General features: G+C 32.6%; 3 protein-coding genes across 13 annotated transcripts in view; 2 read left to right on the forward strand and 1 right to left on the reverse strand.

Moving 5' to 3' along the window:
* LOC143053860 (ERI1 exoribonuclease 3-like) overlaps positions 1 to 4,512 on the forward strand; it is a 32,063-nt gene extending 27,551 nt beyond the window's left edge. Inside the window, exon 7 of the mRNA XM_076226658.1 lies at positions 4,237 to 4,512. Coding sequence (XP_076082773.1) covers positions 4,237 to 4,316 — 80 coding nt within the window. The 3' untranslated portion in view covers positions 4,317 to 4,512. The remainder of the gene's footprint in view (positions 1 to 4,236) is intronic.
* A 105-nt stretch (positions 4,513 to 4,617) lies between these two features.
* LOC143053807 (tRNA 2-selenouridine synthase-like) lies at positions 4,618 to 17,286 on the reverse strand. 9 transcript variants are annotated; one of them, XM_076226628.1, is made up of 4 exons: positions 17,199 to 17,214; positions 11,156 to 11,341; positions 8,373 to 8,928; positions 4,618 to 7,044 (listed from the first exon to the last, which is right to left on the reverse strand). In XM_076226628.1, the coding sequence occupies exons 3-4, from the start codon at positions 8,896 to 8,898 to the stop codon at positions 6,437 to 6,439; spliced, it is 1,134 nt and encodes a 377-aa protein (XP_076082743.1). In that variant the 5' UTR covers positions 8,899 to 8,928; positions 11,156 to 11,341; positions 17,199 to 17,214; the 3' UTR covers positions 4,618 to 6,436. The 9 variants fall into 9 exon arrangements, with proteins under 9 accessions (XP_076082743.1, XP_076082745.1, XP_076082739.1 ...); XM_076226630.1 differs by lacking the exon at positions 17,199 to 17,214 and adding an exon at positions 17,132 to 17,148 and having other exon boundaries at positions 8,373 to 8,925; positions 11,160 to 11,341; XM_076226624.1 differs by lacking the exon at positions 17,199 to 17,214 and adding an exon at positions 17,132 to 17,148.
* Positions 17,287 to 26,645: 9,359 nt separating this feature from the next.
* Positions 26,646 to 26,920, forward strand: part of LOC143053928 (ras-related protein Rab-3) — a 40,624-nt gene continuing 40,349 nt past the window's right edge. For 2 of the 3 annotated variants that reach the window (XM_076226783.1, XM_076226758.1), the window contains exon 1: positions 26,646 to 26,771. The gene's annotated coding sequence lies outside the window, so the exon portion shown is untranslated. Of the gene's footprint in view, positions 26,788 to 26,920 lie in introns of all 3 variants that reach the window. The other variant, XM_076226774.1, reaches the window with a different exon arrangement.

Below are 26,920 nucleotides of genomic sequence, written 5' to 3' on the forward strand. Positions count from 1 at the left end.
ACAAAAAGGGTGGACCGTCAATGATGATATTGATTTGAAACCGTATTTCAACCGGAAAAACGAACTGTCGATCAGTCAAGGTTGTTTACAGTTGGGAATACGTACTATTGTTCCGACAAAATTTAGACAGCAAACTTTAGAACTGTTACATTCTGCGCACCCAGGAGTAGTGAAAATGAAATTATTGGCAAGGAGCTACGTATGGTGGCCACGTATTGATTCTGAGATAGAATCACTAGCAAAAAGTTGTTCAGGATGTCAAAAGCACCATCGTAACCCGAAACAGTCACCACTTCATCCATGGGAGTGGCCGTCAGGTCCGTGGAAACGAATACATATTGACTTTGCTGGACCATTTATTGATCACATGTTCTTGATTGTCATTGATGCTCATTCTAAATGGCCTGAAGTTATACCGATGAAAAGTACCACTTCAACACAGACAATTAGAGTTTTAAGGACTATATTTGCGAGAGCAGGATTGCCAGAACAAATAGTAAGTGATAACGGACCACAATTCGTATCTGCAGAATTTCAAACATTTACTAAAATGAATGGAATAACGCATATAAAGAGCGCACCTTACCATCCTGCAACAAACGGACTCGCAGAACGTTTTGTTCAGACTTTCAAACAGAGCTTGAAGGCAATGTGAGGAGAAAATGCAGATTTGAATAAGAAATTAGCAAATTTTCTGTTGGCATATCGCAATACTCCCCATACTACAACGAATGAAACACCTGCTAAGTTATTTATGGGTAGAAATTTACGAAACAGACTGGACTTAATTAAACCAGATATCAATAGACAAGTGCAAGACAAGCAGATGAAAATTGCAATCAAACCAACAAAGGAGACTTTGCGACAATTTACCGAGGGAGAAACAGTTGCCGTACGTGACTACCGTGGACCAAATAAATGGACAAGTGGACTTGTAACCAAACGTGAAGGACCGTTAAATTATCCGGTAGAAGTTTCGCCCAACAGTATCTGGAAACGTCATGCCGACCAGATACGAAACTCAGACTTTAACGATAAACAGGGAGAAGAAATTAAAAATGACAAAACAGTTGAAATAGAGATAATTCCGGATGAACCAACTGAGCAACCGGCACAAGATCTACAACTGAAACAACAAGACAGTGAACAACCTTTGTCAGAACCAATTCAGAGAAGATATCCGTTGAGAACCAGAAAGCCGGTAACCAAGTTGAATTTGTAAAAATGGTTGTAGTGCTGTAAGGGTAATAATAATTCCCTTTGCAACCTATGTTAGGCGTGATTGTGTGCGCGAGAAAACGAATGTTTTTCTATTGCAATCACTGTAGGGATAAATATTTTGAATGCATGATATTAGTGTTTTTTTTAAGTTAACGTTTTTATTTACACATAGACAGTAATTATTTTCTTTCATTCATTCTTTCCACACGTGCTTTGTACAACTGATTTTTATCAATGACTTTATCATTTGCATACTATAACTTTACTATGGAATTCGAAAGTTAGAAGGGAGGAAATGTTATGTCTAATTGAAACTGACAATATAAACTATTAAAGTTACAACGAATTGTTATCAAATGAACTGTAATCTCTAAAGTGATGAAAACCATATGGCACCGCCTATACCGTTACCTACCACAGTTGTCGCGATATATAATATGTAACTTGCTTGATTATTTTAGTGTAGAATAAAATGCTAATCTAAACAGATGCCTTCTACCTCAATAATGTTATACTTAGTAATACATAACACTATTTAATCACAATCCAAATTTAGAGCTGAATCCAGCTTGAATGTTGTGTCCATACTTGCCCCAACCGTTCAGGGTTCAACCTATGCGGTCGTATAAAGCTGCGCCCTGCGAAGCATCTGGTTAATGATGAAACTATGATAACTACAATTTGGTATATGGGGTCCTTCCAAAGTCTATATGTCTTTCAGGCTGGTTGCAGGGTCATCTTAAAATTGAGAATGGAAATGGGGAATGTGTCAAAGAGACAACAACCCGACCAAATGAAAAACAACAGCAAAGGGTCACCAACAGGTCTTCAATGTAGCGAGAAATTCCCGCACCCGGAGGCGTCCCTCAGCTGGCCCCTAAACAAATATATACTAGTCCAGTGATAATGAACGCCATACTAATTCCCTTGATCTCATATTCATGAATCATTGGTCAATATCAAGTTTCATGGTTCAATCTATTTCTCAGATACTGTTATTGATAGGTCAACTATTTTTGGTTTATGGGTACATGTCTGTCTGACAAGGCTCATCTTACCTTGAACTCTTTTCTTTATTCATTTATTAATGTTAAATTTTCCTAGTTATGTCCGTTTCTTAGATACTATAAGCAATGAGAAAGATTTTTTTTGTGTAAAGAATGATTTTGTGATGTACATGTCTGTATTTTTGGGTTAATCTGACTTTATCCTCATTTACTTGGATTGTTTATAATTTTAATAGATATAAGGAGATGTGGTATTAGTGCCAATGAGACACTGAATCCAAGTCACAATTTGTAAAATATATCATTATAGGTCAAAGTACGGTCTTCAACATGGATCCATGGCTCACACCAAATAGCAAGCTATAAAGGGCCCAAAAAATTACTACTGTTATGTAAAACCATTCAAACGGGAAAACCAACCGTCTAATCTATATAAGAAACACCTATGAACAGATCAACAAACCTTAATACTATGGCACGCCGTTATTATATTTATTCAATTTCGAGATATCTTATTTAGTTAAATAAGATATCTTATAAACTAATTGAGATATCTTATAAACTTTTAGAGATATCTTATATATTAATTGAGATATCTGATTTATTAAATAAGATATCTTATATATTAAATAAGATATCTTATTAAAATGTTTATAAAGATATCTTATTAAATATATAAGATATCTTATTTAAAATATAAGATATCTCTATTAATTTATAAGATATCTTATTAACTATATAAGATATCTTTTATATAGTTTATAATAGAGATATCTTATTAACTTAATAAGATATCTCCATAAGTTAATAAGATATCTCTATTAGTTTATAAGATATCTCTATTAATTAATAAGATATCTCTATTATTTTATAAGATATCTCTATTAATTAATAAGATATCTTATAAAGTATGTATTTAAAAGATATCTTTATAAAAAAGTAAGATATCTTATATACTTTATAAGATATCTTATTAATAAATAGAGATATCTTATTAATTAATAGAGATATCTTATTAACTTATAGAGATATATTATAAACTAATAGAGATATCTTATTAACTTATAGAGATATCTTATAAACTAATAGAGATATCTTATAAACTAATAGAGATATTTTATAAACTTTTAGAGATATCTTATTAACTTATAGAGATATCTTATTAACTTATAGAGATATCTTATAAACTAATAGAGATATCTTATAAACTTTTAGAGATATCTTATTAACTTATAGAGATATCTTATTTAATTTGTTATAAAGATATCTCTATTAGTTTATAAGATATCTCTATTAATTAATAAGATATCTCTATTAGTTTATAAGATATCTCTATTAATTAATAAGATATCTTATAAAGTATGTATTTAAAAGATATCTTTATAAAGAAGTAAGATATCTTATATTCTTTATAAGATATCTTATTAATTAATAGAGATATCTTATTAACTTATAGAGATATCTTATAAACTAATAGAGATATCTTATAAACTAATAGAGATATCTTATTTACTTTCAAATTAAATAAGATATCTTATAAAAATTAAAGATATCTTAATACTTAATAAGATATCTTGTTAAATAGATAAGATATCTTCAAATTTGAATAAATATAAAAACGGCGTGCCATATAATACCCTGTACTAAAACCTTTACACCAAAGAATTTCAACATTAATTCATTCCCAACCAGTTGAGTAGACAAGACATTTTAGTGTGTACACTCTTGTTCAGCGGTATGCAGGATATGAGCTATCTACAATTTCAGCAAAAAAAAGAAGAAAAAAAGGAAATTTTAAACAAATAATATTCTTGTCTACAATGTTGGACATAGATCTAGATGAGCCACATATGCTCTTAAGAGTCTTTAGCCAGTATGATCTAGTATCTAGCATAATATTACATTTTATATTGACCGACTTAATTAAAAATTTTAATAGAAAATTTTGATAAGGTAAATTGTAAATTTCATGTTAAAATATTTGAAATTTATCACTTTATTCTTTCAGATGACTGTAAAAATATAGGCAGAATATTAACGGAGCTTCTCAGAAGGGGTGTTGTATTCAAACCAACAGGAAAACTGTGATAAACTAGTCTAAAACAATGTTTTGAATCTGTTATGATGTAGTATTTGCTTAATGAGATAAATACTTAATTATGAGAGTTAAATGATTACTTTTGTTCTGTGAATAGACTTTTTTTATGCAGAATTGTACAAAAATGATGAAATAATTGTAATCAAATTACTGATTTTATACTGAGTAAATATGTATAGAAATATCTGTTAGTAGTTAAATTTTACATGTAAATCTAGGCCATACTTATTGTTCTACCCTGAAACACAATTGTATTAACTTACCTACAGGTAGAAGCAGTTAATTTGACTTCAATACAAAGGTTGAGGTACAAAAAGATTTATTTAACATCCTGGTTTACTTTATTACATAATTACCTGTTCCTCTGATTTGACAATATGAACATTTTTTGTACACATTATTTGGGGGTACAGATTACATGCATGCAATCAAAACTCTTATGTGGCTGGCATGATAGTTACTAATTTTCCAGATTTTATCCCTTCTTTAAATATACACAAAACATAATGCATTGAGCACAATGTTCTACAATAATTGTATACATCCTACCTATGAGCATTTCAAGAAATTCTTAAATGTTAAACCCAGATTGACAATTGGTCTTTAACCAACATCGTTTCTTCAACATGTTCAAGAGGACATCAAATGTACAGTTACGTCCAATATTTTTATCCCCTTATTGAGTTCCATTGTGACTCCATGTATTATTCAAATTACATCCTATAGATTGATCTTCTCTCATCAATCAACAAAGTAAACTATTTACTTTTATAAATTGTTACTTGGATGGAGAGTTGTCTCATTGACACTCACATCACATCTTCCTATATCTAGATCTTTACCCACATGTTAAATAAAATAAAGAACAACCATCAGTAAATGACAATAAGACAAACAAAAACAACATTTCAAGCATGTTAGTATATTGGTGAAAGAAGTTAATCCACTGGACCAACTTTGTCTTATTCCTTTCATTTTTATATAAATAAATGACGTGTGGATATATGCCAATGAGAACAACCCAATAACAAAGATAATTGAAACACATCTAGCGAGCAATATACTGTCTAAAACGATAGACAGAATAAGGAATTTCAGGCAATTGTTGAAAAGTATTACAATTTGGACACGGCAAGATTTAAAACCTTATTTTTTAACAACTGTATTAGTTTGCACTTATGTTGAAACTGTGCACCTGCTATTTTGAAAAGTGTTTGAGAAATTCTCTCTCATTTTACAGACTTGGGAACTGTATAGCCACTTTTCAAATATTTAACTGTTAAGTTAAAGGACTATGACAGACAATGGACACAAAGTGATGACAAGAGCTCACATTGGCCCTTCTTGCCAGGTGAACCAATAAAGAGATGAGACAGCAAAAGAAATACACAAATAACCAAGAGAAATCTGAATGCCAGCATAAATGGGTGGAAAAAAAATGGAAATTCTGAGGTTTGTTATAGAATTTCCCATTTTTTTTCACCCATTTATGCTGGGTTGCCAGATGATGATATTGTATCTATTGAATAGTTTATAGAACTTCTTTAGCTGATAATTTTTGCTGTTTTAAATTTCTCACTTAGCTATAATTCATCAGGCTTATTCTATTCCTCTCATATAATTGTCCTATTACTTATTGTATATGAAAAACACTCCTGAAAACAAAAAAACTTAACATTGAACAATAAAGCATGAAATTGAAATCAAGGTCAGACAAAACCAGTCAGACATTTTGGAAGATGAACATTTATAACATCTAATAAACAGAACTAATCACAAATGAAACTTATACACAGTAATATAGACCACAAAACTGTGTCTGACAGATCAAGTACAAATTTGGGTATCCTCACTTTTACCGTTCTTAAGTTATGTCCCTTTATAACTTTATAGGATATGCAAGCAGGAGCCTCATCTGTGTCCCATGGACACATTCACTCTTTATCTACCTTAAACTTTAAATTCATTCTGTCCTGGCATGAAATTTTTGTCTCTAGGATCTTATCGAGCAATAACCATCAATTGAATCAGCTACCATGTATAACTATAAACTTTTTAAGTCAAAAGTCTGAATGCTACCAAAAGCTTACAATATATATATATATATATATTATTTGACAGTGATTATATTATCAACTAATGATTGTAAAGATTGTTCAGACAAGTTACATAGTTCTATATCAATAACATCTTCTGTCAGCTGATTTTTAGTCTGTGATTTTGTATAAGTTGGGTCGTAATGATGTAGTAATAGACATTCCACAAATTCTTCCCAATACTGCTGGTCTACCAATGTTTTCCATTTTTCTACATTTTTAGTTCCACAGTATCTTTTCAAGTATTCTAGAATATTATGTAGAGTTTCTACATCTTCTATCATGTATGGGTAATCTCTGATAATATGTTTTACTCTCTCCTTCATTGGTAAATGTACACAGATTCTTGGTGCATGACACAGTTTACTGAAAAGCCCTTCAGGTATGGAACATTTACCTATACGTCTACTTTCTGATTCCATGTATACAGTTTTTGAAGGATCAAAAGACATCAATTTCTCTACTAATAAGGATGTAAAATATTTTTGTGACGGTTGCTCTTCATTTGGATACCGACCTAACATTGATCCTTTATGTTTGGCCAGTCCCTCCAAGTCTAATACTTGTTGTCCATTTTCAGCCAATTTGCATAGTATGTGAGTTTTTCCTGAACCTGTAAGACCTGGAATGTAAAATATGATCAATATTATACAGGTTTATTCATATTAGGACATCAAATAAGTTCATTTGGTCTGGTTTACACATGATATCAGACAGAATTCTCTCCCCTTAATACCACATAATTTTTTCAATCATAAAAATGAAAACCATTGTAGTGATGATGCACTGTCAATTTCCCGCTTGAAAACCAAGAACTTATTTAGTTATAGATGCATCATTTTTCCATTAGTTGCTATTGGCTTTGAACTAGATGTCAAGTAACTGCAGTAATTCTCAGATCTGAACTTAGTGTCTTTTTGTTGTTGGGATGTACAAGTACCCTTCCACTCCATGTTTTTATTAGATGTGTTTCTATTTGTATCCATCTGATGAGTTAAGCCTTTTCAACTGATTTTTATAGTTTGTTCATACATTTGTATGTTGTACTGTTAGACCACTGTCCAAGGTTAGGAGAGAATTGGGATTCCGCTTACATGTTTAACCCCGCCCTGTATGGATGTGCCTGTCCCAAGTCAGGAGCCTATAATTCAATCGTTTAGTTTGGTGCTGTGATACATATTTTTTTCATTCATTTTTTTGTACATTAATTTAGGTCGTTAATATTCTTGTTTGAATTGTTTTGCATTTGTCATTTTGGGCCTTTTATAGCTGACTATTGGGTTTTGACTTTGCTCAGTGTTGAAGGTGGTACTGTGAACTACAGATAAAATTGACAATGGAAATCAGGATGTGTCAAAGAGACAACAAACCGACCATAGAACAGACAACAGCCGAAGGTCACCAATAGGTCTTCAATGCAGAGAGAAATTCCCGCACCAGGAGGCATCCTTCAGCTGGCCCCATAACAAATATATATACTAGTTCAGTGATAATGAACGCCATACTATGTTTGTCTCTGTGTTATTCAATCTCTTGTGAAGAGTTGTCTTATTGGCAATCTTACCACATCTTCTTTTTAAAATTTATTCACATGGCATCATGAAGTTTCAACATGGAAGTGGTAAGTTAAAGACAAATATACATGCTATGTATTAAGCACATTTTATTGTTTGATTGGTTGTCAAGGATAATTTTTGAAAGTTCAAAATACATGTAACACTAAAATTTTGTGGAATGCCAGATTTGAACATGTTGCAACATTCAGGGGTTCCGGATGTTTATCCTATTTCTACTTAGATAACACACACACATAAAATGCTTTTCTTCTTTGTCTAGTGTAACCTACAAAAGTATAGGTTCAAAACACATTTGTCAAATAAGCATTCCCCATTTTAATTCTCAATTTTACTTTTAAAATGATTTTGTACATTTATAGAAATATGTGTATACCTGTTATAACTCTGTAAGTAAATTTATCTGGAAGTATTTTCAAATCCTCTGTCACTCTATTTCTATATGTCTTGTATCCTCCTTCAAGTAAAAAGACACCAAAGCCTATCTCTGACAAAATGGTGGCAAGTGACCTTGACCTTTGTCCTCCACGCCAACAATAAACTAAGGGTTTGTAATCTTTGTCTTTATCTGAAACATGTGCATCTAAAATGTCACATATATTAGAAACTACTAATTTAGCTCCAATTTTTCTGGCTGTAAACCGATCAGTTGAATAAAGTTTTCCAACTTCATCTCTTTGTGAATTGTTCAACACTGGGAGATTGATAGCATTTGGTATATGATCTAGTTTAAATTCATCTGGAGTTCTAACATCAATAACATCTGTTGCCTCTGGGTGGTAGGGATCTGTTGTTACTGTTACTTTGCTGGCCTTTTTTACAGTTGTGAGGGTCTGTAAATGTCTATTACTGAATACTCTGTTGTTACATGTATAAGTACCAATGAATCTTCTGAAGCTCATTTTTCTTTAATCATCACAAGGAATAACCTGCTGGAAAAAATGAGAGATAAATAGTCATGTAATAACAGGAGGTTCTCTCAAGAGCGTGTTTCGCTCATCTGTATCTGCTTTGGTTTACAAAATCATGTAAAACAAGGTTAAAATCACGGTAAATAGTATTACATTGTAGATACCGTAATAATGATTGAGGCCAAGTTTGGTTTAATTTGGCCCAGTAGTTAAATTAAAAGCAGGTCATCCCATTGTGGTCTAACAATAGTTACTGAAGACCCTTTCTCATTATTTAAATTAGTTTTCAAGTTGTGACCATTTGAAAATGTCTTTTTCACAATTTTCCCATAGACTTTTATACATGTAGTAAACCCATATTCTGGATGTTCTATTTTTTAGCCAAGGGGTGCAGGTGCAGATACATGTACTCTATTGAAAATTGTTGCTTAGTTTAATTCTATTGGCCCAGTAGATAAGTGGAGAAGATTTTTGTAAAAGATTACAAAAATGTAAGAAATATTGTTTAAAATTGACTATACTCTCAGAGCTGTACTTAGTGTCTTTTTGTTGTTGGGATAAACAAGGACCCAGCCAAAAGGAAGGTTGGGATTGATTTTGGAAGTTATGGTCCCAACAGTTTAGGAATTAGGGGCCAAAAAGGGCCCAAATAAGCATTTTCTTGGTTTTTGCACTATAACTTTAGTTTAAGTATATAGAAATCTATGAAATTTTGACACAAGGTTTATGACCACAAAAGGAAGGTTGGGATTGATTTTGGGAGTTTTGGTTCCAACTGTTTAGGAATTAGGGGTCAAAAAAGGGCCCAAATAAGCATTATTCTTGGTTTTCGCATAATAACTTTAGTATAAGTAAATATAAATCAATGAAATTTAAACACAAGGTTTATGAACACAAAAGGAAGGTTGGGATTGATTTTGGGAGTTGGATCCCAACAGTTTAGGAATTAGGGGCCAAAAAGGGGTCCAAATAAGCATTTTTCTTGGTTTTCGCACCATAACTTTAGTAAAAGTAAATAGAAATCTATGAAATTTAAACACAAGGTTTATGACCATAAAAGAAAGGTTAGGATTGATTTTGGGAGTTTTGGTCCCAACAGTTTAGGAATAAGGGGCCCAAAGGGTCCAAAATTAAACTTTGTTTGATTTTAACAAAAATTGAATCCTTGGGGTTCTTTGATATGCTGAATCTAAAAATGTACTTAGATTTTTTATTATTGGCCCAGTTTTCAAGTTGGTCTAAATTGGGGTCCAAAATTAAACTTTGTTTGATTTCATCAAAAATTGAATAATTGGGGTTCTTTGATATGCCAAATCTAACTGTGTATGTATATTCTTAATTTTTGGTCCAGCTTTAAAATTGGTCTACATTAAGGTCCAAAGGGTGCAAAATTAAACTAAGTTTGATTTTAACAAAAATTGAATTCTTGGGCTTCTTTTATATGTTGAATCTAAACATGTACTTAGAGTTTTGATTATGGACCCAGTTTTCAAGTTGGTCCAAATCAGGTTCCAAAATTATTATATTAAGTATTGTGCAATAGTAAGAAATTTTCAATTGCACAGTATTCAGCAATAGTAAGAAATCTTCAATTGCACAGTATTGTGCAATAGCAAGATTTGTTCAATTGCACAGTATTGCACAATAGCAAGAAATCTTCAATTGCACAGTATTGTGCAATAGCAAGTATTTTCAATTGCACAGTATTGCGCAATAGCAAGAAATATCTAATTGCACAATATTGCGCAATAGCAAGAAATTTTCAATTGGAGTTATCTTTCTTTGTCCAGAATAGTAGTTGAATCAACTTAAATCATTGTTTTATACAATGTATCTTCACTTTTACTACCAACTGATAAATTAAAACAATCTTTACCATTCAGTGGTAACAAGCACTTTTTTTACATTTTAATATTTTGTGATGTATTTAAATGAGTAGTTATTGTTGCAAACTACATTAGTAATTTGAATTGAGATCAGTTTTGGAATAAGGGAAAGGGGGATGTGAAAAAAAATGGGGGGGGGTTCAATTTTTTTCATTTCAGATTTCATAAATAAAAAGAAAATTTCTTCAAACATTTTTTTGAGAGGATTAATATTCAACAGCATAGTGAATTGCTCAAAGGCAAAAAACAAATTTCATGTTTATTAGACCACATTCATTTTGTGTCAGAAACCTATGCTGTGTCAACTATTTAATCACAATCCAAATTTAGAGCTGAATCCAGCTTGAATGTTGTGTCCATACTTGCCCCAACTGTTCAGGGTTCAACCTCTGCGGTCGTATAAAGCTGCGCCCTGGAGCATCTGGTTATAGTTCATTCTAATGTTGTACTGTTACACCACTGTCCCAGGTTAGGTGAGGATTAGGATCCCGCTTACATGTTTAACCCTGTCACATTCTGTTTGTATGTGCCTGTCTCACGTCAGGAGCCTGTAATTCAGTGGTTGTTTTTTGTTGATGAATTACATTTTTGTTTTTCTTTCATTTTTTGTACATAAATTAGGCCATTAGTTTTCTCCTTTGAATTGTTTTACATTTTTCATTTCAGGGCCTTTTATAGCTGGCTATACAATATGGGATTTGCTCATTGTTGAAGGCTGTACAGTGACCTATAGTTGTTAATTTCTGTGTCATTTGGTCTTGTGTGAAGAGTTGTCTCATTGGCAATCATACCACATCTTCAATTTTATATATAAAGAGCAATAACTCCTTAAGGGATCAAAAAATAAATATGTCATCAGAATGGCCAATCCATCATGCCATACTGGAAATGTGGTGAAGAAGAAAGCACAGAATACTTCCTACTTAATTGTATGAGATACAGTCGGGAAAGAGAAGAAATGAAAAGACAGCTGGAGATAAAAAACATTAAAATAGATCCTTAGACCCTCCCTACTAGCACCAGCAAAGAAAGAGACTTAAGAGAGAACAGCCAATATAATAGAATATTCAAACTGTTAAAGAGTTATTAATCATTGTTATTGATTGTTTGTTGCTTTACGCCACATTAGCACCAAAAGGCTATATCGCGGCAATTAAACAAATTAAGTGCAGTGTGACATTACTCCTTAAGAGTTAAAATAAATACTAGGAGAACCTACAGAACCAAGGTGTTGCATTTACATTGTGTGTACAAGCAATATACAAAGTCAAAGAGACTAGTTAGTTGTAACTTGTGTCAACACAAATATTGACCTTAGGATCAGGTGTCATAGAAAAAACAGAATTTTGTGTATTTTCCAGAAATGGTATGACAAAGGAGGACATCAAGATAATGTTACAAGGAAAGGAATTAAAATACAATCCCAACCCCAAAATATTAGGCCTTACTTTAGATGAAAAATGTAATTTCAATAAACACATAGACACTGTTGAGCAAAAAGCACAAAAATCCTTAGGGATAATCAGAAACATCAAGGGAATAGCAAAGGTATCTACAAAAATTTTAATACAAATATATCAAAGTTTATTTCATATCGGTTGAGAATAAGATTCTCTTATTGGATAACCAGGTGCTCCGCAGGGCGCAGCTTTATACGACCGCAGAGGTCGAACCCTGAACAGTTGGGGCAAGTATGGACAAAACATTCAAGCGTGATACAGCTCTGAATTTGGATTGTGATCAAATTTTTGACATTACATGGTTTTTTTTTACACAAAACAAATGTCAAGATTTTACAAATCAATTAAAGATTTCTTCTTCAAACTTTTTAAATCTAAAATTAAATAGTTGACACAGCATAGGTTTCTGACACAGAATGAATGTGGTCTAATGAACTTAAGTTTTTTTTTGCCTTTGAGCAATTCACTATGCTGTTGAATATTAATCCTCTCAAAAAAATGTTTGAAGAAATTTTCTTTTTATTTATGAAATCTGAAATGAGAAAAATTTAACCCCCCCCCTTTTTCCAAAACTGATATCAATTCAAATTTCTAATGGAGTTTGCAACAATAACTACTCTTTTAAATACATCATAAAATATTAAAATGTAAAATAAAGTGCTTGTTATCACTGAATGGTAAAGATTGGTTGGTAGTAAAAGTGAATATACATTGTTTATTGTATAAAACAATAAAAAAAACTTCATCAGCAACATTTTATATTGGCAAATTTCCAATGAAGTTATTTACATAAAGTTATTGGCAAATAAAAATAGAAAATGACATCATAGTCATGTCTGGCAAATGTCCAACATACATTATCTAAAAACATTTTAGATAAGATAAGGAAAAAAAGCTTCATCAGCAACATTTTATATTGGCAAATTTCCAATGAAGTTATTTACATAAAGTTATTGGCAAATAAAAATAGAAAATGACATCATAGTCATGTCTGGCAAATTTCCAACATATATTATCAACTACTATTCTATACAAAGAAAGATAACTCCAATTGAAAATTAATTGCTATTGCACAATATTGTGCAATTAGATATTTCTTGCTATTGTGCAATACTGTGCAATTGAAAATTTCTTGCTATTGCACAATACTTGATATTGAATCCTGATTTGGACCAACTTGAAAACTGGGCCCATAATCAAAAATCAAAGTACATATTTAGATAAAGCATATCAAATAAGCCCAAGAATTTAATTTTTGTTAAAATCAAACTTAGTTTAATTTTGGACCCTTTGGACCTTAATATAGACCAATTTGAAAACTGGACCAAAAATTAAGAATCTACATACACAGTTAGATTTGGCATATCAAAGAACCCATTTATTCAATTTTTGATGAAATCAAACAAAGTTTAATTTTGGACCCCCATTTGGACCAACTTGAAAACTAGGCCAATAATTAAAAATCTAAGTACATTTTTAAATTCAGCATATCAAAGAACCCCAAGGATTCAATTTTTGTTAAAATCAAACTAAGTTTAATTTTGGACCCTTTGGACCTTAATGTAGACCAATTTGAAAACGGGACCAAAAATTAAGAATCTACATACATAGTTAGATTCGGCATATCAAAGAACCCCAATTATTCAATTTTTGATGAAATCACACAAAGTTCAATTTTGGACCCTTTGGGCCCCTTATTCCTAAACTGTTAGGACCAAAACTCCCAAAATCAAACCCAACCTTCCTTTTATGGTCATAAACCTTGTGTTTAAATTTCATAGATTTCTATTTACTTATACTAAAGTTATGGTGCAAAAACCAAAAATAATGCTTATTTGGGCCCCTTTTTGGCCCTTAATTCATAAACTGGTGTGACCTCAACTCCAAAAATCAATCCCAACCTTCCTTTTGTGGTCATAAACCTTGTGTTAAAATTTCATTGATTTCTATTTACTTATACTAAAGTTATTGTGCGAAAACCAAGAATAATGCTTATTTGGGCCCTTTTTTGGCCCTTAATTCCTAAACTGTTGGAACCAAAACTCCCAAAATCAATCCCAACCTCTCTTTTGTGGTCATAAACCTTGTGTTAAAATTTCATAGATTTCTATTCACTTAAACTAAAGTTATAGTGCGAAAACCAAGAAAATGCTTATTTGGGCCCTTTTTGGCCCCTAATTCCTAAAATGTTGGGACCAAAACTCCCAAAATCAATCCCAACCTTCCTTTTGTGGTCATAAACCTTGTGTTGAAATTTCATTGATTTCTATTCACTTTTACTAAAGTTAGAGTGCGAAAACTAAAAGTATTCGGACGACGACGACGACGACGACGACGACGCAGACGCCAATGTGATAGCAATATACGACGAAAAATTTTTCAAATTTTGCGGTCATATAAAAAGGGGTCACATGACATTCATTATTCTTCAGTAATAAATTCCATCAGTCATTAACAGAAAAAAAAACGAACCAGAAAACCAGTCGTTAACAAACTTTTACATGATAATGACCGGTGGGGCGTGGTTTCCGTCTGATAATGACCGTTGGAGCGTGGTTTCCGTCTGATAATGACCGTTTGGGCGTGTTTTCTCTGTTAATGACAGGTTGGGCGTGGTTTCTCTGTTTAGAGAGATGCACCTTTTATAAAACATGTTCTTATTTTTAATATTATATTTAAGTTGTTGAATTGTTTATAATATGTTTTTGTTAATTATTAAAATTAAAGATAACTTGATTAAGTATTTATATACTGAAAAATTGCACTAAAATGAATGGCAGTACAAATGTATTACTACGACTGGTCTTCACTCTTTGTCATAGAAATCGTACAACTACTCGAGTTCGCTGTAGGCATTTTGAATTTATGAGAATTTTCCAAAACATGATTTCTCAATAAAATAAACATAATAGTTCTTCGGCTCAGTCATTATCACTATCTTATTCAATACCACTGTCCTGTGGGCAGTCCATATATCATGATAATGACCAGTTTTTCAAAAACTATTATATAAATAGTGCTGTCTACAATATTATATGCTAGTACTGTATGGCAAATCAACAACAACACGCATATAAATAAATTAAATGCTATTCAAAGAAAAGTACTAGCCTTATGTCCCAACCAACCAACAACAGCTAGTATAGAAGCTTTAGAAGTAGTAGCAGGAATACTACCACTGGACCTCAAAAGAGAAGAAGCCGGTATAAGATAAATTGCAAAAATAAAATCATATGAAATCACTATCCCTATTAAACAAATTTTTGAAGATTGGAAAAATATAAATGAACCTGAAAAAATAATCTCACCAATTGGAAAAATGGCTTAAAATGGTATTACAGTCTGAAGACATGAAGAGGTCAACAGAGATTGATTCTGATTGTATAGAGTCTCAATTTGAATTTTGAGGGTTAGCAGCCTCAAAATCACCACCAGAGTATTGGAAAAATCTTGGAAGTTCAAAGTCTAGATCAGAGGAACAAGCATTTCAGGGAAAGACTATTATTTTGGAAAAAATACACCAACTTAAAAAGAATACAACATTAGCTTTCACTGATGGCTCCTGCAAAGGAAACCCAAGCCCATGCGGGGCTGGGGCAGCTATTTTAATATCAAACAGCACAGAACATGTGGAGTTAACACAGCCAGTTTCCAATAGAGGATCTATTTTATTACGGGAATTAGTAGCTATCAAGCTAGTAATAGATTTTCTTATAATTCCAAACAACAGAAGAAACACTGAATCCATCAAAATTTTCTCAGACAGCCAATCAGCAATTGGAATTTTAACTTTAAATTGGAAATCAGATAATTACAGCAAACTATTCATGATATCAAAATTGGTATATTGGCACTAAAATCTGAAGGAATCATTGTTTCCATTGAATGGATCCCTTGACACGCTGACATACAAGGGAATGAACTAGCAGACCAACTAGCTAAAAAAGCAGCACAGGAGGCAGAAAAAATACAAAGCATTCCAATATTTACAATACAAGATATACAAAAAGGAGCAAAAGACAGTGTTATGTTAAACTGGCAAAACCGATGGGACACCAGTGATAAAGGAAGAAGATATTACGCCTTTCAACAAAATGTAAAAAACACACTTCCGAAAGACAAACTGTCAACTGAAATATATCGAATAACTACTAGTTTAAGAACAGGATATTGTAATTTAAACTCGTACAAATCAATGATATGCCCAGCACTCATCGACAAATGCAGCTGTGGACAAATACAAACAGTTGACCATTATCTACTGGATTGTGAAAATTATGGAAAGGCTAGAGAAAAACTCCGCTCTGCACTCTACTTCTGACATAACATCAAAACTAACACTTGAATCAGAAGTATTATTAGCAACAACAGAAAATGATAATTACAAACATCACATAAGATATTCAACATTTGTTAGGGGTCTTTATTAAAGATACTGGAAGGTTCACAAATTAGATAGGTTTTATAAGGGTAAATTATTTATTCATTTTTTTTTTTCATTTTTTTTGTTAATTATTTAATTATTTATTTATTTATTCATTTTTCTCTGCAGTGCCACATCATAAATACAAATGTACTAATGAGTTTTATACAATAGCGACATAAAATTACCAGGGTGATCGAAATTACAGAGAGATTATAGTGTCAAGTTGACACTTCTAAAGACTAAAGACATCAGAAGAAAAAGAAAGTTTTTTTGGAGTGTTAATATGTAGTCACATGCAATAAAACACCACAGGAGTTTGAAATCCTATCAATAAGGGGGTGAAAATATACCAAAGTCGACTATCACAGTCAGTAGAGCTTCTCTCAAAAGGTAAAAATATACCAAAGTCGACTATCACAGTAGAGCTTCTCTCGAATTTGGTATATTCTTACCCCCTTATTGATAGGATTTCAAACTCCTGTGAAAACACTTGAACTATTGATGTTTCATAAGCCGTACATGTACATTCGAAGTGTGTTGCATAGGGGACCGTGTGGTAGAGGAAGAGTAATGATCACAAAGCTTTTGGGAAAACATGTAATTTTTATCCAATTTCGGTGCGTGCGTGTAGAAATTCCGCGCAAATGTTTTCGCCTAAACATTGGTCTCATCAGGAGACATATAATCATTTGTCTCTGGTCTCATCAACAAAAACCTGATTAGTTTAAAGGAATTGACAAAAGAAATAGTAATAATTTAATCGAGGATTTGTATAGTTAGACAAATATACAAATCCTTGATTTAATACAAATAAAAGCTCTTTCCAGCTTTATAGTTAAAGTCTTTATAATGTTAAAAACTTTTTGTATAATACACGAGTCTAAATTGAAAACTACGTTCAAACCTATGATTGCGTTGGATAAAAACCACAATTTTTATACGTGTGCATGTAACTTGAACAAATTTCGTTGTAGAAGGGTCTAAATACAGCACAAACAACATTTTCCAAAAGACCAAAAAAGTGAAAAAGTATATTTAAACAAAACGCATTTGACTAACAGGTCGAACAACTGATGTTCTTTAACCCTGCTGACTGCCATTGGCGATTGCCAAATAAAATTGATCACAAGATGTAACAAAATGGATCTTACTATATAAATTTAATACTAAACAGAACACAATTAACTTGTGGCCACGATGTTATGCCACAAACATAAGGTGTCAATATTGTTTTTGTACACCAGATCCGGATTTCGACAATAAATGTCTCTTCAGTGATGTTAGGGATCGAAACGGTATTTGGAAGGCCATATAAAAAGTACCCTCATTTTTAGATAGACTCTTGAATTTTTTAAGAGTCAATATATATATAAGATCAAGGATTTGTATCGTAGTTCAACTATACAAATCTTGATAAGATAGATATCATAGATAAACTAAGATATTTTTTATTTCCGATTAAGGGCCCGTAAGGGGCATATAGATGTAGTCTTAATAGTTATACTATTCTGCATTTTACACCAGTAGTAGAGTGTGGCAATTGCTTACCCCACCTGAAAAAGTGGGAGGGGAGCAAAAACTCTGCTCACGTGTTCGGTAATGTTGTTGTTTTTGTGTGTGTGTGTGTGTTTTTTTTTTTTATTGAAAACTGTAAGTTAAAATGATCTATAAGGACAAATTGACTAGGTTCTCAGAGTCTATTAGACTTGAACTGAATTTTAAATGTGCGTATTGTTATGCGTTTACTTTTCTACATTGGCTAGAGGTCATGATAGGGGGAGGGTTGAGATCTCATAAACATGTTTAACCCCACCGCATTTTTGCGCCTGTCCCAAGTCAGGAGCCTCTGGCCTTTGTTAGTCTTGTATTATTTTAGTTTTAGTTTCTTGTGTACAATTTGGAAATTAGTATGGCGTTCATTATTACTGAACTAGTATATATTTGTTTAGGGGCCAGCTGAGGGACGCCTCCGGGTGCGGGAATTTCTCGCTACATCGAAGACCTGTTGGTGACCTTCTACTGTTGTTTTTTTCTATGGTCGGGTTGTTGTCTCTTTGACACATTCCCCATTTCCATTCTCAATTTTATTGATAAAATATGTTCGTCTTTGTAGCATAGAATTTCACTCAAATAATATTATTTACCTTGTCATCAGTGAGGAGTGAACTTTTGCTCTATTCTGAAGGTCCTATGGTTAGAATACTTAAAGAACTACAACTCAATCATCCACTTAAAAAACTCCATCAGACTTTTAAAGTCGTGATTCTTATTGAAATTTGACTCATTCCTCATTAGAGACATTCCAAGTGAGTGGTGAGTAGATTTTTTTTTGGCCTTGAACTATAATATCATATCCCTATTTTTCCAATTCATCTATCAATGGGCCATGATATAGGATCATGCTTATGATATTTCATATTTTCTCGCAGGGCGTAATAATTAACATTTTACAAAATAACAAATACTTGTCGAGTTCAGAACTTTTAACAGAAACATATGATACATGTTAATATATGTCTCTGCTTTTAATAATTCAGTGTTTAATTTTATTATTTAAACTCTGAAAATAAAGTCAAGCGTTAAAATTCAGTAATTATTAAATAGATAAAGGAAGATGTGGTATGAGTGCCAATGAGACAACTCTCCATCCAAATAACAATTTATATAAGTAAACCATTAAAGGTACGGCCTTCAATGTAAAGACTGCTAAACTGTTCATGATACTTTTAATGGCTCAGTTTTTGTTTAACATTTCAGTCTATAAAATCAAAACGCTTGAAAATACAAGTCATGCTATCCATAAGCTTGAATATGACAGGCATTTTTTTTTAAAGTTTCATGCATTTAGGAATTTAATTCCTTCTCAAGAAGAGTACTTGTGTTGAGTTTGCCTTTTCCGATACATTGGAAATACGGGTAGTCCATTTTAGGTCCTCTGAAATATATTAGCCGAAGTATGGGGTATGTTTGACTTGTTGTAGAATATGTCCGTTGAACTATAGAATGTTTGGCTCTTGTGTTTTCTGATTAGAATATATAACATTCCTTTGCATTGCATCTAATTATTCTCCAGTTATTTGCCCACACTTCCAGGTTTCAGAGATACTTTTGGAGGATGTGATAGTCATTATGTGTCTTTATCGATTATCGATCTGCAGAGTAGGCAATCATCTTCGAAAAGTCGGACTGAAGATCTGAATGTGTCTGGGAAGTCATTTATAAGCATGATACAGGAAGAGTAACTGTTTCAGGACTGTGCCTTGTAGAACACCAGAGTCAACTTTTTTAAAATTCTTCAGATTGCTGTTGTTCTTCTACTACTACCTTCGTTTTTTCTGTAGATTCTTATGGTATACTGTGTCGGGAGCTTCTGAGGCGTCTAAGATGGCAATATGATTTTGGATTGCATGAGTGGCCAGATCTGAAACCATGGTATAATTATGTTAAGACTTTGTGCCTTTCTAAGTGTTTCATTATGTATATAAAAGAAGATGTGGTATGATTGCAAATGAGACAACTCTCCACAAGAACCAAATGACCCAGAAATTATCAATTATAGTTCATCGTACAACCTTCAACAATGAGAAAAGCCCACACCGCATAATCAGCTATAAAGATCATTGAAATTAAATGTACCTGCATATAATGTGTTCAAGGATTTTACAAGGAACTGACGTTTGTGAAACAGATCTGTAGTTTCGGCAGTATGTTTCAAGTTTTTTTTAATACGCAGGACATGTTTGCGTATTGTCACTGTCTATGGTCTCGAGCCTGTGGAAGGGTTCCAGTGTCTACTGGTTTTTAAAAGATCACTGTCAGTCTTGGTGTTATTTGGCTAGAACATTCTTTGAGAATTCTATTAGGGATTCCATACGGCTAATAAGCTTTTTGATGGTTTTATATCTTTGAGCAGTTTTGGAGTTCATTTTCAGAGACATTTATAGTGAGGTTAGATACATATAGAGTCCAAGCTTCAACACGTATATATACATTATATGATAAACATACGAAGACCAATACAAAAAAAAAACAGCACTCTAGACCGTATAAATAAAGAGAAATGGCAAATTACCAAAAAAAAAAATGGCTGACTTCGATGGAGGTTTTAAGTGGGTCAAGCCTAAGAATTAATTATTGTTGGAAGTTATAATGATCTATTATCGACCTACTTCTGATACTGGTACATTCATTGAACAATTTAAAATTTCACAAGATTGCATAAACCAAAATGCAAAATCTACAATCATTCTTGGTGGTGACTTTTATCTTGGCCAAATTGACTGGGATATTCCATGCACCATCCATAGCTATATATAGCAAACCAGACAGTATGCTCCATGGGCAACTGCTTAACATCAACGATAAACATTCACTTGAATAGATGGCAAAAACCCAGACAGTTCACCTAACGATTATCTGTGGAATACATTAACAGATCAGTCAAGAAAAAAAAAAAACCAGAAGATAATCACAAACAAGAAAAAACTACCCTTGGTTGATAACACCTTAAAACTCACAATAAAGACTACATAAAGAGAGCAAAAACAGTTCAGAAGATATGAGAATATTACAAAAAAAAAAGAAAAAGAACACCACAAAGAGAGCAAAAAAAGTTCAGAGGATACGAGAATATTACAAAAAAAATAAAAAGAACACCACAAAAAGAACTGCGTTAATTGTGCCTACTGCATGGAATTACATCAAAAAAATTGTTTGACCTGCCAGTAGAAGAACCAGACGAAAGCAGCAGACAAAAAAAAAACCCATGATAACGTGTATACATCAAAAGTATGAAAATGACAATATATGCATAGCTGCACCTATAAAAGATGGTAAACTAACTGATAACACATCTGATAAAGACATCTCAAATAGTCAGTTTCAAGAGGCATTATCCCAAGAAACATCAAGTAAACCCTTACCAGATAAAGGGAATACAAACTATTCAAAAATGAAAATCATCACCTTTCAATGAAGGATGTCATAAAATAAAACTGGACAAGATCAAACTAACAAAGAAACTGGTCCAGATCAAATTTGCGGAACAGTACTCAAAAAAACTTAGAAGTGACATCTCAACTGCAATCGCTTGACACATGAAAAATCTGCGAGAAGATTGGAAACATACCGTTGAAAGGTTATTCCTGTATTTAAAAAAGGGAATAAACACAATGCAATAAATTATAGACCCATATCACTCAGTTGCATATTATGAAAAAAACATTCAAACTGACGTAAAACGGAACACATACGCAAGTGACATTACAGCGTCACTTACATCTAAAAATTGACAATGAGGGTCGGTTGAAAACAAAACTTTACGACAAAAGAGATGATTTCAGCCTCCCAATATTGTATGTGAACTATCCTTCTTTATACAGCAACATTCCAGCAGCGCCTGCATACGGTGTATATATCTCCGGGGCCCAATTGATACGATATTTCCGGGCTTGTATTCCCTATCATGATATCCTTGATTGAGTGTTGCTGCTCACAAGGAAGCTATTAAACCAAGAGTTCCAAATGCCGAAGTTGAAATCATACCATCGTTTATAATTTAACAGACGCCATCACGAGTTGGTTGACCGTTATGGAATAACGCTTTCTCAGATGATATCTGATATGTTCCGTATATGTCGTAACTATAATCCCCTTCCCTTTTCATGAATATGACCAACAAAATAAGACTATTTACCGGGTTTGTAACAACATGAGGATCTGCTTACCCGGCTTCCGGAGCACTTGAGATCATCCCCAGTTTTTGGCGGGGTTTGTGTTGCTTAGTCTTTAGTTTTCTATGTTGAGTCTCGTCTTCTATCACTTTTTTATTTTTAGCCATGGCGTTTTCAGTTTATTTCCTATCTATGAGTGTCACTGTCCCTCTGGTATATTTCGCCCCTCTTTTATTTCAGCCTAAAAAAAGACGAACTTCATTACGAGAATTTTAAAGGTAAATTGAAGCAGTTAAAGAAAAAGTATATTATAGCACTTGTAAGACCAAAGCCGCTAGCCTGAATACAGCAGCTGCGTCTGGGACCCACCGTACCAAATCACAAAAACATAAACTTGCGGTGGTCCAGACCGGAGCAGAACAGCTTGGTACAAACGCAAAGAAACCACCACCGTGACCAGATCATACACTGAAATGCTGCAAACCGATTAAATTTGACAACTCTTGAGAAAAAGCGAATCGAAGATCGAGCATCATCTCCTTCAACAAAATCATATGGATGTGGTATGATTGCCAATGAGACAACTGTCCACAAGAGACCAAAATGACACAGACATTAACAACTATAGGTCACCGTACGGCCTTCAACAATGAGCAAAGACCATACCATATAAATATGGCGGCGGGTTTGGCACTTCGATATTTATTTTGGTAGGGTAAGCAGCTGAGACATCCTGTATACCCCTCCCTTTTCATATATTTTGCTTTTCAAAAATATATACCTTGTCATATATCAATTTAACAAAAAAAAAAAAAAAAAAAAAAAAACCAGACCTATAGATATATTTGCATATTTTCATCTGGTACATAAGCATAGAGATTTTTGGTCCCACTCATCAGGTTTATGTTGAATAATCACACGACACTATGGAATTTATTTTATTACTTGTTATCATGTTTCATGTATATGTTACAGTAAATAGGTGAAATTAGGAATTACACGTAATTACTAAACATTTCAGTAAATACCTGTAATTACTAGCCAATTTAGTAATTACATGTATTTACTAGTTGTTTCAGTGATTACTGGTAATTACTGATTTTTTTTGTCATTTTTACAGCTATTTACTAACTTGATGTTTTTGTTTTAAAATTAAAAACATAACTCAAGATACCAAATAAGAAAGTAAAGGGGTAGGGATTTTAAGGGAGCTTACTTGAGGATGTAGGAAAATAAGGCACATCAAAAGTGCATACTCTTTAGTGTTTGTGAATTGAATCTGGAAAATGGTTGTTTTATAGGTCTTGAAACTTCGTAAATATATGCATGCAAGACAATGATATCAATCCAAAATTGATTTTCATAATTTTGTTAAACTAAAATCTCAATCATGTACTGTGGTTTAAAACTTTAAAATAACTTTCTCCAAATATCTTGGATTTCTATCAAACTTGGACAGAAGCTAAATGTTTATGATCATAAGGTAATATCCGAAAGTAAAGATTGTAAAAAAAATCTTCTTTTCCCCCTATATTACTTATAAACATGATAAATGGACTACCTTCAACAATGAGCAAAGCCCATACCGCATGGTCAGCTATAAAAGGCCCCGATAAGACAATGTAAAACAATTCAAACGAGAAAACTAACGGCCTTATTTATGTAAAAAAATGAACAAAAAAACAAATATGTAACATATAAACAAACGACAACCACTGAACTACAGGCTCCTGACTTGGGACAGGCACATACATACATAATGTGGCGGTGTTAAACTAGTTTTTTCCCAGTTAACATTTATGCAGTTAAAGTTTTTAAAACATTAGATTTTATAAACCATCCTGGATTTTTACCCACTTTTGACAGAAGCTTTTTATAGTACCAGTCAAAAGATAGTATCTAGAGGAAAATTTTAATATTTTTTCCTGATTTTTGTTGAGCCTGCGATTAACAGCAAAAGTAGGCAAGACTATTTGTTCTGCAAAACCCTTACAATTTTAATAGCTTAATACATCGTTAACCATTCTTCAGCTAGGGGTTGAATTGAATGTCACATGAATACGTATTCAATGAGGTCCAAATATTCACTCGCAAGTGCACAATTCATCAACCTTGTTTCTCAGATAATTTAACAAAATAGAACTAGATTGGCTACTAACAGGGAATTATAATTTCACGGTATCATTTTTATTAATGATTTAACAAACAAACAAATATATATTTATTTATTTTTATATCTCGAAGCTAATGCATATAACAGTTCATTCCAGTTCTTAACCTTCACAATGTTATCTGATCTTTATAAGGTAATAAGTCTAAATATTCTTCAAACTCAAAGTTTTTTTTTTAAAAGTTAAAAATAATGCTTTGGGAGAATTTTCCATTTCTGAATTCCATGTGTGTTGAAATTGGTAAAAAAAATCTGTATAATGCTTAACTTTAACCATTTTGGATTAAAACTAAAGTTACTCTGATTTAACCAAATATTTGAAAGTCCCTATTTATTCAAGATATTTTGAATACAGATGAACCATTCAATAATTTAAGAGTACTAACTGATCTTCTAGTTAGTAATACCATAACTTTTGATAATCTGACCATCATACAACAATATTTTAGTAGTCAGTAAATAGGTGTAAAAATTCATTTTAAAATTAGTAATTACTGGTAATAACTGGGCCATTTCAGGAATTACTTGTATTAACTAAGTGCATCGGGGATTACCTGTAATTCCTAAATTTTAGTAATTACATGTAATTCCTAATTTCACCTATTTACTGTAACATATACAAACTTAATGTAAAATGGTCGGATTTATAGCATCTATAACTAGTGGAACTACCACATTGGAAACAATATAGAGATTAATTGGTTTGATAAATAGCTGATCAATGCATTTACCACTGTGTTGTAACCGCATCGAAATTAAATACTAACAACTAATTAGTTTCAGATACTTATGATATAATTAAGCAAGTGATAATATGAACCTGATATAGTTAATCTGATTTCCTTACCCATTTCATATATCATGGAGCATGAAATAGTGACCTATTCCAGCGGCTCATCCCTACCACTCATTACATAGTAAGTGCCCCTCCCGAGATACAAATTGACTATTCTCACTCATTTTACCAAATAAAAATATTTCAAAGGAATCTTCTACCTCTCGCTGTACTACCGTGACAGTTTACGAAAACAGTCCAATATCTGTTCTCAACAAACATTTAAACGTTTTATTTTAAATTAATTTACAAGAACAGAATTCATATATTACAGAATCATCAAAACTATCATTTTTTCGACATTTTTGTTTTTCAAATAAACTTGCACACTATGTTGACCAATTGAATATGTTGAAAGATAGGGCACCTTTGGCAAAACTAAGGCTAAGTGCACACAATCTTGAAATTGAAAGAGGTAGATACATGCAAGTTAACAGAGAAGAAAGGTTCAGTGGCGGATCCAGAAATTTTCATAAGTGGGGGCCCACTGACTGACCTAAGAGGGGGCCCGCTCCAGTCACGCTTCAATGATTCCCTATATAAGCAACCAATTTTTTTCCCAAAAAGGGGGGGGGGGCCGGGCCCCCTGGGCCCCCCTCTAAATCCGCCTCTGAGGTTGTGCAAATTATGTCATAATAAAAATATAGAAGACGAAAAACATTTTATCTTGCACTGCACAAAATATGAATCACAAAGAAATGTTCTGATATCAAAATTGTCCTATTTTGAAAATTATGACAAACAATCCAAAACTGAGGATGAATATATCAAACTATTACTTAATAACAAGTGTAGAAAAAAAACACTTAGATTAATATCATGTTTTATTAATCAATCATTTGAATTAAGGAAAAATGTCCTTATAAATGAGTAATATGAACAATTTGAAGCTATAACATACAATATACTTATGTCAGTAGTCTATTCTTACAAACTAACCTATATATATTGATATTTATAACTGCACATTTCATTGTTCGAAATGTGCCCAATGATTTGTTATGTAGTATTGTTTTTAATTGCTGCATGATGCCATCATTACTATTAGTATACTAGTTGTATGGGCCGTTGCCAATTATTGTAATTGAGTTTTTGCCAATAAAATATTTGTATTTGTATTAATTCTTCACTATATCAAGGATCTCACTATACAAGTTTTTGACTATATATAGTTTTAGCGGTGTCCAAAATGTATACTACGGTACAGAAAAAAAGGAATTACGTTGAAATTTTTATTTTGAATTGTGTACAAATTTGGCGCGTTTTTTTATTTGATTATCTCCCGTTCTTGCCACGAATTCAGCATCCGGGCGATTCGTGTACCGGAAATTCATATAATTTGACAGCATCTGCATCAGACAACAGATCGATTTTACTATTCCAAACAGGCTGAGAAAACTGAGAAAATTTACGGTGTAAGAAACCAATAGTGTAATAATTTTTGGTTTGATTTAGAATTATTAAAAAGATACGATCTTTTATTGCCAACACATCCAGAAATTATTTTCTAACAGTCTAAGGCACCTATACAAATCCGGGCCATTCGCACAGACACTTGTGTGTG

Source organism: Mytilus galloprovincialis, chromosome 1 (genome assembly GCF_965363235.1).
Source record: "Mytilus galloprovincialis chromosome 1, xbMytGall1.hap1.1, whole genome shotgun sequence".
Classification (NCBI taxonomy): domain Eukaryota; kingdom Metazoa; phylum Mollusca; class Bivalvia; order Mytilida; family Mytilidae; genus Mytilus; species Mytilus galloprovincialis.